Source organism: Scyliorhinus torazame, chromosome 10 (assembly GCF_047496885.1).
Source record: "Scyliorhinus torazame isolate Kashiwa2021f chromosome 10, sScyTor2.1, whole genome shotgun sequence".
NCBI lineage: Eukaryota > Metazoa > Chordata > Chondrichthyes > Carcharhiniformes > Scyliorhinidae > Scyliorhinus > Scyliorhinus torazame.
Window position 1 is genome coordinate 130293500 of NC_092716.1, and position 17184 is coordinate 130310683.

The 17184-nt window shown below is 47.3% G+C and overlaps 1 protein-coding gene across 1 annotated transcript in view; it reads right to left on the reverse strand.

Annotated features, from left to right (window-relative positions):
• LOC140430929 (lysosomal acid phosphatase-like) overlaps positions 1–17184 on the reverse strand; it is a 224113-nt gene that overhangs the window by 91606 nt on the left and 115323 nt on the right. Inside the window, exon 8 of the mRNA XM_072518745.1 lies at positions 11709–11794. Coding sequence (XP_072374846.1) covers positions 11709–11794 — 86 coding nt within the window. The remainder of the gene's footprint in view (positions 1–11708; positions 11795–17184) is intronic.

Genomic DNA, 17184 nt, shown 5'->3' on the forward strand with positions numbered 1-17184 from the left:
TGCCTCCAACCTTTCCACACATCGTTTCTGATGTGCCTCCTGCGTCTCCGTCTTCACCACCAGGCCCTGTATATCGTCCTCGGTCTCGGCTGCCTTTGCCTTCACGACCCGAAGCTCCCGCTCCTGGGTCTTTTGTTCCTCCTTTAGCCCTTCGATCGCCTGTAGTATCGGGGCCAACAGCTCTTTCTTCATTTCCTTTTTGAGCTCTTCCACACAGCATTTCAAGAACTCTTGTTGTTCAGGGCCCCATGTTAAACTGCCACCTTCCGACGCCATCTTGGTTTTTGCTTGCCTTCCTTGCCGCTGTTCTAAAGGATCCACTGCAATCTGGCCACTCTCTCCTCCTTTTTCCATCCGTATCCAGGGGGGATTCCCTTCTGGTTTACCGCACAGTGTTTTTAGCCGTCAAAATTGCCGTTGGGGCTCCTATCAAGAGCCCAAAAGTCCGTTTCACAGGGAGCTGCCGAAACGTGCGACTCAGCTGGTCATCGCCGCACCCGGAAGTCCTCGTGGTGTAGTTTCAATACCATCGCTCACAGTGTAGTTCAATACCATCAATCATGGTGTTGTTCAACACCATCGATCACAGTATAGTTCAATACCATCGATCATGGTGAGTTTTATACCATTGATCACAGTGTAGTTCAATACCATTGATCACACTGTAGTTTAATACCATCAATCACGGTGTGTTTAATACCATCAATCACGGTGTGTTTAATACCATCGATCACGGTGTAGCACAATACCGTCGGTCACGTGTAGTTCAATACCGCCGAGCAAGGTGTGTTTAATACCGTTGTTCACGGTGCAGTTCAATACCGTCGATCACGGTGTAGTTCAATACCGTCGATCACGGTGTAGTTCAATACCGTCGATCACGGTGTAATTCACCATTGATCACAGTGTATTTCAATACCGTCTATCACAGTGTAGTTCAATACCGTCAACCACGATGTGTTTAATAACGTTGATCATGGTGTGTTTAATAACGTCGATCATTGTGTGTTTAATACCATCGATCATGGTGTGTTTAATACCATCGATCATGATGTAGTACAATACCGTCGATCACAGTGTAGTACAATACCGTCGATCACAGTGTAGTACAATACCGCCGAGCATGATGTGTTTAATACCATCAATCACGGTGTAGTTCAATACCATCCATCACGGTGTAGTTCAGTACCGTCGATCATGGTGTAATTCAATATCGTCGATCACGGTTTAGTTCAATACCGTTGACCATGGTGTAGTTCAATACCATCGATCACAGTGGATACTGTCGATCACAGTGTAATTCAATACTATCGATCATGGTGTGGTTTCAATACCGTCGCTCACAGTGTAGTTCAATACCATCGATCACGGTGTAGTTCAATACCATCAATCACGGTGTTGTTCAATACCATCGATCATGGTGCAGTACAATACCGCCGATCACAGTGTAGTACAATACCGCCGAGCATGGAGTGTTTAATACCATCAATCACAGTGTAGTTCAATACCGTTGATCATGGTGTCATTTGAGAGTACCTTTCAGAAATGGATGTTCAAGCAATGTACCTTTAAGAAATGGAGCTGATCATATTACTGAAGTGATGTCAGAGGGTGGGGGGCGCTGAGCTTACTTCTGCTTTTGGTTTCAGTTTGAGGAGAAAGCTGGGAGTGTCTGTGTGTTTTGCTGAGAGCTGCAGGAAGAAAACGCAGAGCTTGCTGAGAGCTGCAGGAAGAAACAGAGCTGGTCTGTTGATATCTGCAAATCCAAAGACTATAAATATATTGAATGTAACCTAATGTCTGTTTTTGAAGGTTGAATTCTTTTGGATGTTTAAAGGAACAGTGTGAAGGATTATTTAGTGTTGTAGTCTTTTGGGGTTATCTTTGAAGTAATGGGTGTTAAGATATTCAATGTTTATTTTTTAAAGGTTAAATTGAGTTCATAGAATAAACATTGTTTTGTTTGAAAAACCATTTGTCCATAATTGCTATATCACACTTGGAGAGTACGCCGTGTGCTTCCCACACCACAATCTATTAAAAGTTGTGGGTCGGTTGAACTCCATGAAACACTTTGGGGTTCTGTAAACCTGGACCCATAACAATTGGGGGCTCGTCCGGGATAAAAGTCTATCTATTGGATTGGCTTAGTGAACTTAAAGGCGGTGAGCATATTGTAGTTGCTTTTCAGGTGTGGTATTTTAGCATAAGTGGGGATTGTGTTGTCGACAATGGCTCCTTCAGAGGCTCAGACGTTTTGGGGGATGGAGATGGTCACATGCAGTACCTTACGGACAGAGACTAAAAGCAGACTGTTAGATTTTGCAAAAACATTGCAGTTAACATTGCTGGCAAAATGCGAAAAGATGAGGTAATTATGGCGGTGATTAAGCATTTATAGTTGCCTGAGATACCGTTTGATTCATTGGAAATGGCAAAAATTCAATTGCAAATTAAACAAATGGAAGATGAGAAAGAATTAAAGCAGCTTGAATGCGAAAGAGGTAGAGAGGAAAAAGAAAGAGAGAGAGAGAGAAAAAAAAGGAGAGAGAAGAAATGAGAAAAGAAAGAATAGCCCGAGCAGAACAAAACGAAAAAGAAAGGGAGATACAGATCAGGGAAAAAGATAAAGAGAGAAAGTTTGAACTTCAGAAAATGGCCATGAAACATGACAGTCAGTTAAAATTGGCGGATGTAAAGGGAAACGTACAGTTGGATGATAGTGATGAGGATAGTGAGAAAGAGCGTCATAGTCGAAGGCTTGGTGGGAATCTATTTAAATATGTCCAAGCATTGCCAAAGTTAGACAAGAAGGAGGGAGAAGCCTTTTTCATTTCTTTTGAGAAGGTAGCTAAACAAATGAAACCGCCACAGGACAAGTGGGTATTACTGATTCAAACAAAGCTGGTAGGTAGAGCAAGTGAAGTCTTTGCATCACTACCGGAGGAGGTATCTGGAACGTATGAGGAGGTGAAAAAATCCATCTTAGGTGCATATGAGCTAGTGCCTGAAGTCTACAGACAAAGGTTTAGAAATTTAAGGAAAGAATTTGGTCAAACACACATGGAGTTTGAAAGGCTCAAACAAGAGTAATTTTGATAGGTGGATAAGGGCTTTGAAAATAGACCAAACATATGAAGCTCTCAGAGAAATTATACTTCTGGAGGAGTTTAAAAATTCAATTCCTGATGTAGTGAGAACTCACGTGGAAGAGCAGAGGGTTAAAACTGCACGGTTAGCAGCATAAATGGCAGATTATTATGAATTAGTTCATAAATCAAAGATTGGTTCCGACATCAGTTTCAGCCGGTGAGGGATAAAAACTGGGGACATGAGAAATACTCAAGTGGTAAAGGTAAAGGTGATCTGATGGGAGACAATAAAGAGAGTGTACCTCCAGATTAAAAAATAAATCCAGGAGGGTGGAAAAGAAATGAAAAGTTTCAAATGTTTTCACTGCAATAAACTAGGCCATGTAAAGTCAGTGTTGGTGGTTGAAGAAAAGCACTGGGAAGGCTGATGTGGTAAAACAGGATAAGACAGTGGGGTTTGTTAAAGTGGTAAAGGAAAGCTCAAGGGAAATGAAGGAGGTGCAAACGATTGTACAGCCTGTTCAAGAAGTAATTGTTAAGAAGGTGCCAGATGTCTTTAAATAATTTACTTGTGTGGGTAAAGTTTACTCATGTGTATCAGGAGGAGCAGGTAAAGAAGTCACAATTTTAAGAGATACAGGGGCTAGTCAATCTTTAATGGTAAGAGATGAGGAATTATGTAGTTTGAGAAGAATGTTGCCAGAAAAGGTGGTGATATGTGGAATTCAGGGTGAGAGGAGTAGCGTTCCATTATATAAGGTAAGGTTGGAAAGTCCAGTGAAGAGTGGTGAAGTGGTAGTAGGAGTAATAGATAAACTATCTTGTCCAGGAATACAGTTTATCTTGGGTAATGATATAGCTGGATTGCAGGTGGGAGTGGTGCCTACTGTGGTTGATAAGCCAGTGGAAAATCAGACAACTGAAGGGTTGAAGGACGAATATCCTGGGATTTTTCCGGATTGTGTAGTAACAAGGTCGCAAAGTCACAGGTTAAGACAAGAGGAGAAATCAAAGAGTGAAGATGAAGTTGACGTGCAATTATCAGAAATGTTTTTTGATCAGATGGTTGAAAAAGAACAAGAACAGGTGGAGGATGAGGCGAATATTTTTCGTTCAAGAAAATTGGCGGAGTTACAACAGAAATATGTAGAAATAAAACAGATATATCAGAAAGTATATATGGTAAAGGAATCTGAGAGTATACCAGAGTGTTATTACCGTTAAAGTGATGTCTTGATGAGAAAATGGAGACCTGTACATATGCAGGCGGATGAAAAGTGGGCAGAAGTTCATCAAGTAGTATTGCCGGTAGGGTATAGAAAGGAGGTGTTGCGAGTGGCACATGAGGTACCAGTGGGAGGTCATTTGGGGATAAGGAAAACTCAAGCTAAAATCCAGAAACATTCTTATTGGCCTAGACTACATAAAGATGTAGTTACATTTTGTCAATCATGTCACCCATCTCAAGTGACAGGGAAACCTCAAGCAGTGATAAAACCAGCACCCTTAATACCCATTCCAGCATTTGAGGAACCTTTTACAAGGGTCCTAATTGATTGTGTAGGACCGCTTCCTAGAACAAAAAGTGGGAATCATTATCTTTTGACTATAATGGATGTGTCTACTAGGTTTCCAGAGGCCTTTCCAGTGCGTAATATTACAGCTAAAAAAATTGTGGAACAAAGAACAAAGAAATGTACAGCACAGGAACAGGCCCTTCTGCCCTCCAAGCCCGTGCCGACCATGCTGCCCGACTAAACTACAAACTTCTACACTTCCTGGGTCCGTATCCCTCTATTCCCAGCCTATTCATGTATTTGTCAAGATGCCCCTTAAATGTCACTATCGTCCCTGCTTCCACCACCTCCTCAGGTAGTGAGTTCCAGGCACCCACTACCCTCTGTGTAAAAAACTTGCCTCGTACATCTACTCTAAACCTTGCCCCTCTCACCTTAAACCTATGCCCCCTAGTAATTGACCCCTCTACCCTGGGGAAAAGCCTCTGACTATCCACTCTGTCTATGCCCCTCATAATTTTGTATACCTCTATCAGGTCGCCCCTCAACCTCCTTCGTTCCAGTGAGAACAAACCGAGTTTATTCAACCGCTCCTCATAGCTAATGCCCTCCATACCAGGCAACATTCTGGTAAATCTCTTCTGCACCCTCTCTGAAGCCTCCACATCATTCTGGTAGTGTGGCGACCAGAATTGAACACTATACTCCAAGTGTGGCCTAACTAAGGTTCTATACAGCTGCAACATGACTTGCCAATTCTTATACTCAATGCCCCGGCCAATGAAGGCAAGCATGCCGTATGCCTTCTTGACTACCTTCTCCACCTGTGTTGCCCCTTTCAGTGACCTGTGGACCTGTACTCCTAGATCTCTTTGACTTTCAATACTGTTGAGGGTTCTACCATTCACTGTATATTCCCTACCTGCATTAGCCCTTCCAAAATGCATTACCTCACATTTGTCCGGATTAAACTCCATCTGCCATCTCTCCGCCCAAGTCTCCAGACAATCTAAATCCTGCTGTATCCTCCGACAGTCCTCATCGCTATCCGCAATTCCACCAACCTTTGTGTCGTCTGCAAACTTACTAATCAGACCAGTTACATTTTCCTCCAAATCATTTATATATACTACAAAGAGCAAAGGGTACAATTCAGGATGCAGCCACGTACGACCCGGCAGTTGCGATTCTAAAGAGACAGTCCGTGAAGCCCGTGAACGAAGTGTTCGCGCGGCAGCTCCTCACTGCCCGCCGACAATGCGCCGAGGAATCGCTGGACGAGTACCTGGAGAACCTGACTCTATTCACCCGTAACTGCAACTACAAGGATGTGAAGGCTGACGAGCACATGAAACTGATGATCCGGGACACCTACGTGGCTGGGGTCAGGTCTAACTACATCCGGCAGTGACTGCTGGAAAACGGGGCCACTGACTTACAGGTAAAGCTAGCCTCCTCGTTAGAGGTGGCCTACCAGAGCCTCAGCGCGTTCCCGGCAGACCCAGCAAACCCCTCGTGGGCACCATAGTCGCGGCCTTCACCAGACCCGACTACGTCCCAGGCCTGTGCCGCATGGCTGCCCGTTCCGCCCGGGGGACCGCCTTGCTACTTCTGCGGTCAGGGCCAACAACCCCGGCAGCGTTGCCAAGCCTGCACCGCGACATGCAGCGACTGCGGCAAAAAGGGACATTTCGCCAGTCTGTCTGGCCCGATCCAAAGCCCCTAAGTCGAAAGCGTACCAGGCCCAACCCACGGACGCACAGGCCCGCAGACCCTACAATGTGACTGCGTGCCTGCCGGCACCGCCCCCTTCAGACGCGTCATCCGCCTCGTGCAGCTCGTGAGGACAGCCATCTTTTTCCTAGAATTTCATAGAATTTACAGTGCAGGAGGCCATTCGGCCCATCGAGTCTGCACCGGCTCTTGGAAAGAGCATCCTACCCAAGGTCAACACCTCCACCCTATCCCCATAACCCAGTAACTCCACCCAACACTAAGGGCAATTTTGGACACTAAGGGCAATTTTATCATGGCCAATCCACCTAACCTGCACATCTTTGGACTGTGGGAGGAAACCGGAGTACCCGGAGGAAACCCACGCACACACGGGGAGGATGTGCAGACTCCGCACAGACAGTGACCCAGTAGTGGATTAATGGTACATCAATTTATTACACAAAGACATCACTATGGAAGTCGCTCCGAAGCCTGACCAATTGGAACTCGACGCACGGGCAGCAGAAGCTAAGGAAATCTTCTTCCACTGGCTCTGCTGTTTTGAGAATACCTCGACTCCTCTGCAACGCCTCCCTCCGACGCCCTCAAGCTGCTCCTCCTCCACGCCCGGGTGAGCGTTTATTACACAAGAACTTTAACATGTGTGAACCGTGGGGGCGGCCATATTGGTCGCCATCTTCAGCACCAACCGACACGTGCGACCGATGGGGGCCGCCATCTTACGACTCCGATACCTCCGACCATGCAGACTGCCCTCAGCTCAGTGCAGTCACCCTCGACCAGTCGCGTCCAAAACACCTGAAGAACTCGATGATGGCCGCCCGGGTCAATGGGCACGAGACCCCCTGTCTTTTTGACTCCGGGAGCACAGGGAGATTCGTCCACCCCGACATGGTAAGGCACTGCTCCCCCCACATCTACCCCGCGTCCCAGACAATCTCCCTCGCTTCCGGATCCCATTCGGTACAGATCCGGGGGTACTGTGTCGCGAATTTGCGCGATACAGGGTGCTGAGTACGCCCATTTTAAACTGTATGTCCCCCCCCTCACCTCTGCGCACCCCAACTGCTTGTACTCGACTTCCAATGCAGTCACCAAAGCCTGACGCTAAAGTTTGGCGGACCCCAGCCCCATCTCACTATATGTAGCCTCGCGATCCTTAAGGTTGCCCCACCCTTCGCTCTTTGCGAACCTCACCCCCGACTGCAAGCCCGTTGCCACCAGGAGCAGGCGGTACAGTTCGCAAGACATGGCTTTTATCAAGTCGGAGGTCCAGCGAATTGAGGGAGGGGTCATCGAGTCCAGCAACAGCCCCTGGAGAGCACAAGTGGTTGTTGTCAGGACCGGGGAAAAGAATCGGATGGTTGTAGACTACAGCCAGACCATTAACCGGTTCACACAACTTGATGCGTACCCACTCCCCCGCATAGCGGAGATGGTCAACCAGATCGCACAGTACCGGGTGTTCTCCACGGTCGATCTGAAGTCTGCCTACCACCCGCTCCCGATCCGCCCGGAAGATCGGCACTACACTGCTTTTGAAGCAGCCGGCCGACTCTTCCACTTCCTCAGGATCCCTTTCGGCGTCACTAATGGGGTCTCAGTTTTTCAGAGAACGAATGGTGGGCCAGTACGGGTTGCGGGCTATACCCGTACTTAGACGATGTTACCATCTGCGGCCATGATCAGCAGGACCATGATGCCAACCTCCAGAGGTTCCTCCAGGTCGCCCAATCACTCAGCCTCACATATAACAAAGAGAAGTGCGTTTTGCGCATAACCCGGCTAGCCATCCTCGGCTATGTCGTGGAAAACTGAGTCCTAGGACCCGATGCCGACCGCATGCGCCCCCTCATAGAACTTCCCTTTCCCCTCTGCCTCAAGGCCCTCAAACGCTGCCTGGGGCTCTTTTCCTACTACGCCCAGTGGGTCCCCAACTATGCGGACAAAGCCCGCCCACTTATCAAAGCCACTATATTCCCCCTGACAGCTGAGGCCCGCTCGGCCGATATTGTCAAAGCCGCGATGCAGGCGGTGGACGAGTCCATCCCTTTCCAGGTAGAGAGCGATGTGTCAGACGTCATCCTGGCCGCCACCCTCAACCAGGCGGGCAGGCCAGTTGATTTCTTTTCTAGAACCCTCCACGCTTCTGAGATTCGACACTCCTCTGTCGAGAAAGTAGCGCAAGCTATTGTGGAGGCTGTGCGGCACTGGAGGCACCACCTAGCCGGTAGGAGGTTCACCCTCGTCACCGATCAAGGGTCGGTTGCCTTTATGTTCGACAACGCTCAACGGGGCAAAATAAAAAAACGACAAAATCTGGAGGTGGCGAATCGAACTCTCCACCTAGACGTACAATATTAAGTATCGTCCTGGGGAGCTCAACGAGCCCCCAGATGCCCTGACCCGCTACACATGCGCCAGCGCGCAAGACGACCGACTTCGGGCTATCCACATTGATCTCTGTCATCCGGGGGTCACTCGGCTTATCCACTTTATTAAAGCCTGCAACCTGCCCTACTCCACCGAGGAGGCCAGGGCCATGACCAGGGATTGCCAAGTCTGTGCAAGCCGCACTTCTACCGGCCAGACAAGGCCCACCTGGTGAAGGTCTCCCGGCCCTTTTTCATAAAATTTACAGTGCAGAAGGAGGCCATTCGGCCCATCGAGTCTGCACCGGCTCTTGGAAAGAGCACGCTACCCAAGGTCCACACCTCCACCCTATCCCCATAACCCAGTAACCCCACCCAACACTAAGGGCAATTTTGGACACTAAGGGCAATTTATCATGGCCAATCCACCTAACCTGCACATCTATGGACTGTGGGAGGAAACCAGAGCACCCGGAGGAAACCCACGCACACACGGGGAGGATGTGCAGACTCCGCACAGACAGTGACCCAAGCCGGAATCGAACCTGGAACCCTGGAGCTGTGAAGCATTTGTGCTATCCACAATGCTACCGTGCTGCCTTTGAGCGCCTCAGCATCGACTTCAAAGGGCCCCTCCCTTCCACCAACCGTAATATATACTTCCTGACCTTCATTGACGAATACTCTCGCTTCCCCTTCGCTATCCCATGTCCCGGCATGACCTTGGCCACCGTTATAAAGGCACTGCACAGCATCTTCACCCTGTTCGGTTTCCCTGCATACGTCCAAAGTGACCAGGGCACCTCGTTCATGAGCGATGAGCTGCGTCAGTACTTGCTCAGTAAGGGCATCGCCTCGAGCAGGACTGCAAGCTACAACCCGCAGGGAAACGGGCAGGTGGAGAGGGAGAACGTGACAGTGTGGAAGGCCGCCCTACTTGCCCTTTGGTCTAGACGTCTCCCGATTCCCCGCTGGCAGGAGGTCCTCTCCGACGCGCTCCACTCCATTAGATCGCTCCTCTGCACAGCCACGAATGAGACCCCTCACGGCCGTTTGTTTGTCTTCCCTAGGAAGTCCATCTCCGGCGTCTCGCTTCCAATCCTGGCTGACAACTCCGGGACCTGTCCTTCTCTGGAAGCATTCGAGGAGCCATAAGACCGACCCCCTGGTCGAGAGGATCCAGCTGCTGCACGCCAACCCCCAATACGCCTACGTCACGCACCAAGATGGACGGCAAGATACGGTCTCCCTCCGGGACCTGGCCCCTGCTGGATCCCATGCCAACACGCCCCCCCCCCTTGATTACCACCACCCCCCTAACCCTTTACACCCCCCCGGGGGTCCCTGTACTGTCTCGAGCCCACGCTGCCGCAATCCACCTCCCACTTACCGCTAACCACCACCCCCCCTGCCTACCCCCACTCCTCAACCGTCGCTGACACGCCGGACCGAAGCTCCAGACGGCACACTCCCGGAGTCAACGACCACGTCGGCAGCACCCGCCGCACCGCCAGGACTGAGGAGGTCCAATAGAAAAATCCGGTCTCCAGACAGACTGAACAATTGTTGACCCCCCTTCACCCCCGCTGGACTTCATTTTTTTTAATAGGGGGTGAATGTATTCACCAGAATAAGTTGTCTGTAGAGTATTGTAATATGATCTTTTCCATGTAGTGTACTGGAACCCTGGTGGGTTCTGGCTCTGGCTCCGCCCCCCAGGACGGTATATAGACCGGCCGGCCGCCTGGGTCGGCGCTCAGTTGTTACAGCAATCTCAGGCAGGCACGTTCTTCTCTAATAAAGCCTATGTTCTCTCGCTCTCGTCGTCTAGCAGTGGATTAATGGTACATCAGTGTGCTTAATACCAGCGATCACGGTGTGTTAAATACCGTTGATCACAATGTAGTTCAAAACCATCGATGACAGTGTAGTTCAATACTGCCGATCACAATGTAGTTCAATACTGCCGATCACAGTGTAGTTCAACACCACCGATCACAGTGTAGTTCAATACCGTCGATCACAATGTAGTTTCATACCATGGATCAAAGTGTAGCTTAATACCGTCATTCACAGTGTGTTTAATACCGGCAATCATAGTGTAGTTCAATACTGTCAGTCACAGTGTATTTAATATCATCAATCACGGTGTATTTAATTCCATCGATCAAGGTGTAGAACAATACCGTTGATCACCGTGTAGTTCAATACCGTTGATCATGGTGTATTCAATACCGTCGATCACTGTGTAGTTCAACCCCGTCATTCATGGGTGTAATTCAATATCGTCGATCACGGTGTAATTCAATACCATCGATCACAGTGTCGTTCAATCCCGTCAATCATGGTGTAATTCAATATCGACGATCACGGTGTAGTTTAATACCGTCATTCACAGTGTGTTTAATACGGTGAATCACAGTGTACTTCAATACCGTCAATCGCAATGTGTTTAATATTTCTTACAATGTCTTTTTAATCTTCTGACCTTGATAAATCCACCACTGTTCATGCCGGCCTGCCAACGTCCATCCTCTCTAATATTTGGTTAATTTAAAGCTCTACTCCCCGTGTCTTAATTTACACCAAGATTCATTCATCCACTACATTTCTCCTGTAGCCCGTCCACTCCAGCCCTCCCCATCAGCACCCACCCCTCCTCCCCACTCATCACCTTCCCTGTCACATCTCCTCACCACCCCCACCCCATCACCTCTCCCCTGCACTCCTCCCCGGAGAATACGGCAGTCGGCGGGGGGGGGTCGGAGAATCCCACCCATGATCTCCATTCCTTCACTGTCGCAGGGTCAAAATCCTAACACCACTGTGGGTGTATCTACATCACATGGACTACAATGGCTCAAGAAGGCAGCTCACCACCACGTTCTGAAGGATAACGAAGGATGGACAATAAATGCTGGCCTAACCAGCGACACCCACATCTCATGAATGACAAAAAGTATATTCCATATTTGCGACTGATGACTCACCGCTGAGTACATGATGAATTTATGAGTGGAATTGGTTCCATTTACTACTTGGGCAATGTTCTGAAGGATTTGTTTGAGGAGCACACCTGCAACAAGAACAAATCTTTAGACACAGAATAAAGGAAAGAGATAAACACAAGAGTTCACACTTGTACATTTAATGGTCATTCCTGTTTAGTCCCATATTTTCCCTTTCTTTTATTTTGCTGTTATTATTTTGATCCATGGATGATTATTGGACATGTGACTTTAAGGCAAGCAGCCTATATCTTTAATTCAAGTGGAATTATTCAGAAGGAACAGGAAAGAACATTTAGCTAATCTGTTTAAACTGGAGCTGCAGATTTTTCAGCACCAGAGAGAGAGTTGGTTGGGACTCGGTTTAATTAATTGGCTGGTGGGCAATGACTTGCCCAAAAGGCTGTGCTCTACCTGGTAACAGGTGGTGATTGGATCCTATCCACTGGGATGCATTTCAGAGTCCCAAGGTTTCAGTTTTGAATCTGGCAGCACAAGGGGCAGAACTGACTAACTCTCTCTCCAGAAGCCGGCTATCTCTCTCTCCAGAGAGCTTGTGGGGGCTATATTCCTGAAAACATAAGAGGCCTAAATACAAACCGTGAACTGAAAGCAAAGTTTGAACAGAAGGTGCTTCTCCAGAAAAGCTGTGAGTACTGCATGTCTAAACTACAGAGAACCTGGATGAATGAATCTACAGAGAAGACCATTACAGCTGTAAACCCAAGACTTTAATCTGCAAGGTTGCTGTGAAGAAAAGTGTGCTAAAAACCATCACCTGAAACAAAGGTGGGATACTTTGACCCGCCGCACCCATTTTCTGGAGCGGCGCACACACCCCTGCCGGCAGTGGTAACCTCCGTCCCAGCAGCCGGATATTGTGGGCACCACCACGCAGTCGGGAAATCCGCGGGCGTGAGTGCGCTCCCAGTGAAACAGAGTTACAGCACTCAGATTACAATTGTATTTTATCATTCAAGTCAGAAGCAGAAACTGTGAAACCCAGAGACTGGTCCGTGTGGGGATACTGAACTGCTACATCTGGATTTCAGGGGTAAGTGTCATTAGCCGGGGAACTTGCCTCTAGTTTGCTCAATTGTTGAAATTACACATTTACTTTAAAAGCATTGGCAGATGGGATGGTGCTGGTCACTCTAACTGATCCATACAGCCCACATTCAGGAATGTGTACATACTGCCCAAAACTGTAAACAGCAAAGCTCAAGGGTGTAACAGGGAGGCCCTTTGTGATCTGTTTTGATAATTGTTTCAAAGTAGATTGGGAAACAGGTGGCCAAAATATATTAAAATTTAAACTCTTTGCTTCACAATAATAGTCAAAGCAAATTGCAGCGACGTCATGCAATGTGTCAACACTCCTGAAAGACACAGCGGACGAAGCAGAATAAACCCGCAACCATTTCCCTGCATGGGTTGGTTTACACTGTCTTCAGCATTCCTGCTTTTAGCTAGCTTTTAACCACAGCATTTTACTTTCCAATTTTTGGCTTTTATCCAGCTTTCACCTTGTGAGTCACTTTTGTGCTGAGGTGATCACATCTGAGACAACTGGCTTCTGTAAAACATCTTCAACATTAAACAACATATCAAGAAACTTAACAGGAGAGTAACCAGCTGTGGGACTGGGAGAGGGTCCACAGATAAAGGATGGTCATGGAGGGAATTGAAAACAAGGAGAAACATTTAAATCTGAGATGTTGTCGAAGCAGGAGCCAATATAAATTGACAAGAATAGTAATGATGGGGGAGGAGTGCAGGGGAGAGGGTGGTGAGATGTGACAGGGAAGGTGATAGGTGGGGAGGAGGGGTGGGTGCTGATGGGGAGGGCTGGAGTGGGCGGGCTACAGGAGAAATATAGTGGGTGAATGAATCTTGGTTGAGCAGAGCTTTAAATTAACCAAATATTAGAGAGGATGGACGTTGGCAGGCCGGCATGAATAGTGGTGGATTTATCAAGGTCAGAAGATTAAAAAGACATTGTAAGAAATAAGGACTCATAAGAAATGATTTTTTTTAAGAATTATCTCGAATACTATCAGGAGTTAGCTAGTACAACATTAACTCTCAATTTCTGAAAAACATGAACAATTCTAAGGATTAAGGGCACCTTAAATAAGGATGTCCGTCACAGCACGGTTGCACAATGCAGCCTCATATTGCACCATCTGAGGCATTGCAGCCTCACAGCGCCGGGGATCTGGGTTTGATTCCGACCTCGGTGATTGTGTGCGGAGTCTGCACGTTCTCCCCGTGTCTGTGTGCATTTCCTCCGGGTGCTCCGGTTTCCTCCCACTGTCCAAAGATGTGCAGGTTAGGTAGATTGGCCATGATCAATGCGCAGGGCATGGGGGAAAGGGCAGAGGAGTGGGCCTAGGTAATGTGCTCTTTCAGAGGGTCGGTGCAGGCTCGATGGGCCAAATGGCTGCCTTCTGCACTGAAAGGATTCTATAGAAATAAAGCTTGTGCTCCTCACATTGTGAACACTAGACTCTACAAACATTCCAGGACCAATAGCAGAAAGTTTGCTGGTGTTGGCCTCCAGCATGAAGTAAAGAAAAAAAGGGATCCCAAGCTGGTGAGGGACACAGATTGGGGTAGTGACCACCCTGACATTTTGGGTATCTGTTGGTTAGAAAGGCTTGAGTGGCTGATTGAAATGGGGTAAGCCCTTAGGAATAAAGCACATTAACAAGTGCGTGGATACGGGGGGGGGGGGGGGGGGGCAGTCACCTAGTTCTGTTGTCAGATGGACCAGGGAAGATTTCGGAAGATGGGGGAAAGAGTTCCCTAACAATTCAACTGGACAGCAGAACCTACTGAGAATAGGACACACTATGCTAACTGTCCGTTTGTTCTCTGGGATCAATGAAGTGGGCTCTCAACTATCATGGGTCGTTTACCTCTTCAGCCTATTTAGCCAATGTGTCATATCCAGACTGCTGCTTTTTAATAAACTTAATAAACTATCTTAAAATTATTTATGAATAGTTGACTGCCTGTCTTAGCTATCTGTGGCCCCCAATTGGTGTCAGGAGTGGGATCCACAGTCTTTGTCATTAGCCTGAGATCTGAGAAGCAAAGTTTCTAAGCTGTGGTTAAAGGTGCATCATGTAGTTATGAAGTGAGGCCAGCAGTCACAATGCATTGGCACATTCTGGGGAAAGACTGATAGAGAGTCTGACTGAGAAAACAGGCAATGGTCTGTAATGAAAAATTAAGTTGAAAAAAGTCCAGAATAAGTCGGTTTACAATGCATGTGCTTTTTGCCTTACAGCTAAATAAAAAAGTACAATGAGTTAAGGGAACAGATGTGATGAATCGAAGAGATTGATACATATTGTATTTTTTATCTGTTGCAATAATGTTTTTTTAAGGCGAGTTCAGGTGTATATATCTGTTGCAGTAATATTAAAGAATCTAGGTTAAGGGTTACAGACTCTGCAGCTGCAAATGGTGCAATTAAGGCGTTATAAAAGTGAGAACATCATTAATTCCAAGCATGCATGTGGTTACAAAGAGAAGCTTAATGGAATGTTATGATTGCTGGAAATTCCCTGGGCAGTAGATAATTTGAGACATTGTGTTTAGACTCAGGTAGGCAGACCAGAGGACCAGAGCGGGATAAAGATGATGTAATTGATGGGAGGAGCCAGGTCTGTAGCAGGCAGTTTAGCTTTTAGTTTTGCTGGGAACTTTAAGCTGAGCAGCATCTTTTACCAAAGGCTGTCAGGTTAAGCAGTAGTCTGACACCTACACAAATCTGCTGACTGTTTCATAGAACATAGAACTGTACAGCACAGTACAGGCCCTTCGGCCCACGATGTCGTGCCGAACTAGTCTGAAACTAAGGTCAAATCAACCTACTCCCAATCATTCTAGTGCACTCCATATGCCTATCCAATAACCGCTTGAAAGTTCCTAAAGTGTCCGACTCCACTACCATAGCTGGGAGTGCGTTCCACGCCCCAACCACTCTCTGAGTAAAGAACCTCCCTCTGACATCCTTCCTATATCTTCCACCATAGTTATGCCCCCTTGTAACAGCTACATCCACCCGAGGAAAAAGTCGCTGAACGTCCACTCTATCTATCCCTCTCATCATCTTATACAGCTCAATTAAGTCACCTCTCATCCTCCTTCGCTCCAATGAGAAAAGCCCTAGCTCCCTCAACCCTCGCGACCCACGCCGGCCGACCTTCGCGACCCACCATTTTCTCTTACCGTTAATGCGAGAGGTGAGCCTGCTTGGTCCACATGATCTCACTCCAATCAGGTTCACAGGAAGAGAGGGCTATGCGCATATCGGATTCAGCCGGTTCCTTTGTGGCGTCTTCATCTTTGTGAGGACGGAAAATCCAACCTCGCACATGTAGGTCGTTGTGAAGGGCAAGAGCAACAAAATGCTTGTTTTGCTCAGCTCCGGATACTCCTCAGAGATGCTACTCCAGAATGCTGACAGCCTCATTGACTTGTGCCGTGTTTTTAATATGCTGTCACAGCTGAGACGCATAAGCTCAATTTCTTCTTTTGGAGGAAGCTGCAAGTTAAGAACTGATTCTGGGGTCTCAAACTCAAAGGGATTTTTCACCCACCTCCTCTCTCTCAGAATCTTAAACGTCTCCTCTGGAAAGTAGCGACCAAAATTGTCGATCAGGGCAGCCAGATGCCACTCAATAAGGCTTGCCAATCCATTTACAGTTTCCTTACTAATGCTGTTTTCATTAATGTGTCGTAGCAGTGTGGGAAACATGTAGTAGTTTTGGCTTCGCACTCGCAATTGCCAAACTTTCAATATCTTTTCGAAAGCTTCGATTTCTTCAGAGTGCCGAAAGCAATCATCATCCTTTCCTTGCAATTTGAGGTTCAGTTCATTTAGAATTGAAAAGATGTCTGCAAGGTAAGACATTGCTAGCATCCAAGTTTCATCAGCAAACAAATCAGCCAGAGGGGACAATTTCTCGAGGAGAAAAGCGTGGATTTCGTACCTCAGTTCGTAAACTCTGAGTAGCACCCGACCCTTTGACAGCCAACGTACTTCTGTGTGGAACAATAAATGTGTGTGCTCAGCCCCCATATCGGAACACAGAGTGTCAAAACGTCTGGTATTGAGTGGGCTGCGTTTAATGAAATTCACAACTTTCACTATTCCTTTCAAAACCACTTTAAGACTGGATGGAATTCCTTTCGATGCCAGTGCCTCACGGCGAATAAAACAATGATTCCAAACAACGTCCTGACCAGCTGCCTCCTTAATCCTTACTATAACTCCGCTGTCTTTCCCAGTCATGTTGGCTGCTCCTTTGCTTGTGATTCCTCTGCAATTACCCCAGGCGAGCCCACACTTTCCAACCACAAAACTATTCAAAACTTGCATTTCACTTTTTCAACGAACCTCTCATCTATGACCGTACGAACTATATCTAATGCTGCAGGGAGA